Here is a 480-nt window from a genome sequence, read left to right as displayed (position 1 = left end):
AGAAAATATTTTTTTTTAAACACAGAACTGTTCTTGCATATCCCTGGAAAGAGAACGTCCGTGGGGAAGAAAGGAACGGTCGGTTGAAGGATGAGCGGAGGTCACTAACCTGTTCTTAATGTGCTGCAGAGAGCCCAGGCATCGGAACTGACCTTTCACCATGATGGCAAGACGGCCGCACAGAGCCTCACACTCCTCCATGCTGAGGAGCGGACACAAAGAAGAAAAAAAAATAAAGGTCATACAAGGATTCTTTGAGCTTGAAATAATTAGCTCGCATTTATTGTTCCTATAGCTCTTATCTGCCTAAAGCATATAGTACTAAAAATGAAAACCAGTTCTACTATATCATTTTACATCAAATCTAGAGAATTGTGTGGTATAGATATTAGTAATGCAAATAATAAATTAAAATGTTTCAATTTAAAATAAAATCTCCACAATTCTTACCTGTGAGAGGTGAGGACCACGGCGCATTTT

The 480-nt window shown here is 38.8% G+C and overlaps 1 protein-coding gene across 1 annotated transcript; it reads right to left on the bottom strand.

The window, feature by feature from the left end:
• Positions 1-109: 109 nt before the first annotated feature.
• LOC106512760 (ATP-binding cassette sub-family A member 12) lies at positions 110-474 on the bottom strand (the record flags this gene model as incomplete). The annotated part of the gene is given in 2 exon segments (XM_014001305.1): positions 110-202; positions 451-474. A coding segment is annotated over 1 exon segment (92 nt), but the record flags the coding sequence as incomplete, so codon positions are not given.
• Positions 475-480: the final 6 nt, after the last annotated feature.

The sequence above is a fragment of the Austrofundulus limnaeus genome, unplaced genomic scaffold (assembly GCF_001266775.1).
Source record: "Austrofundulus limnaeus strain Quisiro unplaced genomic scaffold, Austrofundulus_limnaeus-1.0 Scaffold12492, whole genome shotgun sequence".
Lineage (NCBI taxonomy): Eukaryota > Metazoa > Chordata > Actinopteri > Cyprinodontiformes > Rivulidae > Austrofundulus > Austrofundulus limnaeus.
Note: the sequence above shows the minus strand (reverse complement) of the source record. Positions and strands in the feature narration are given on the sequence as shown.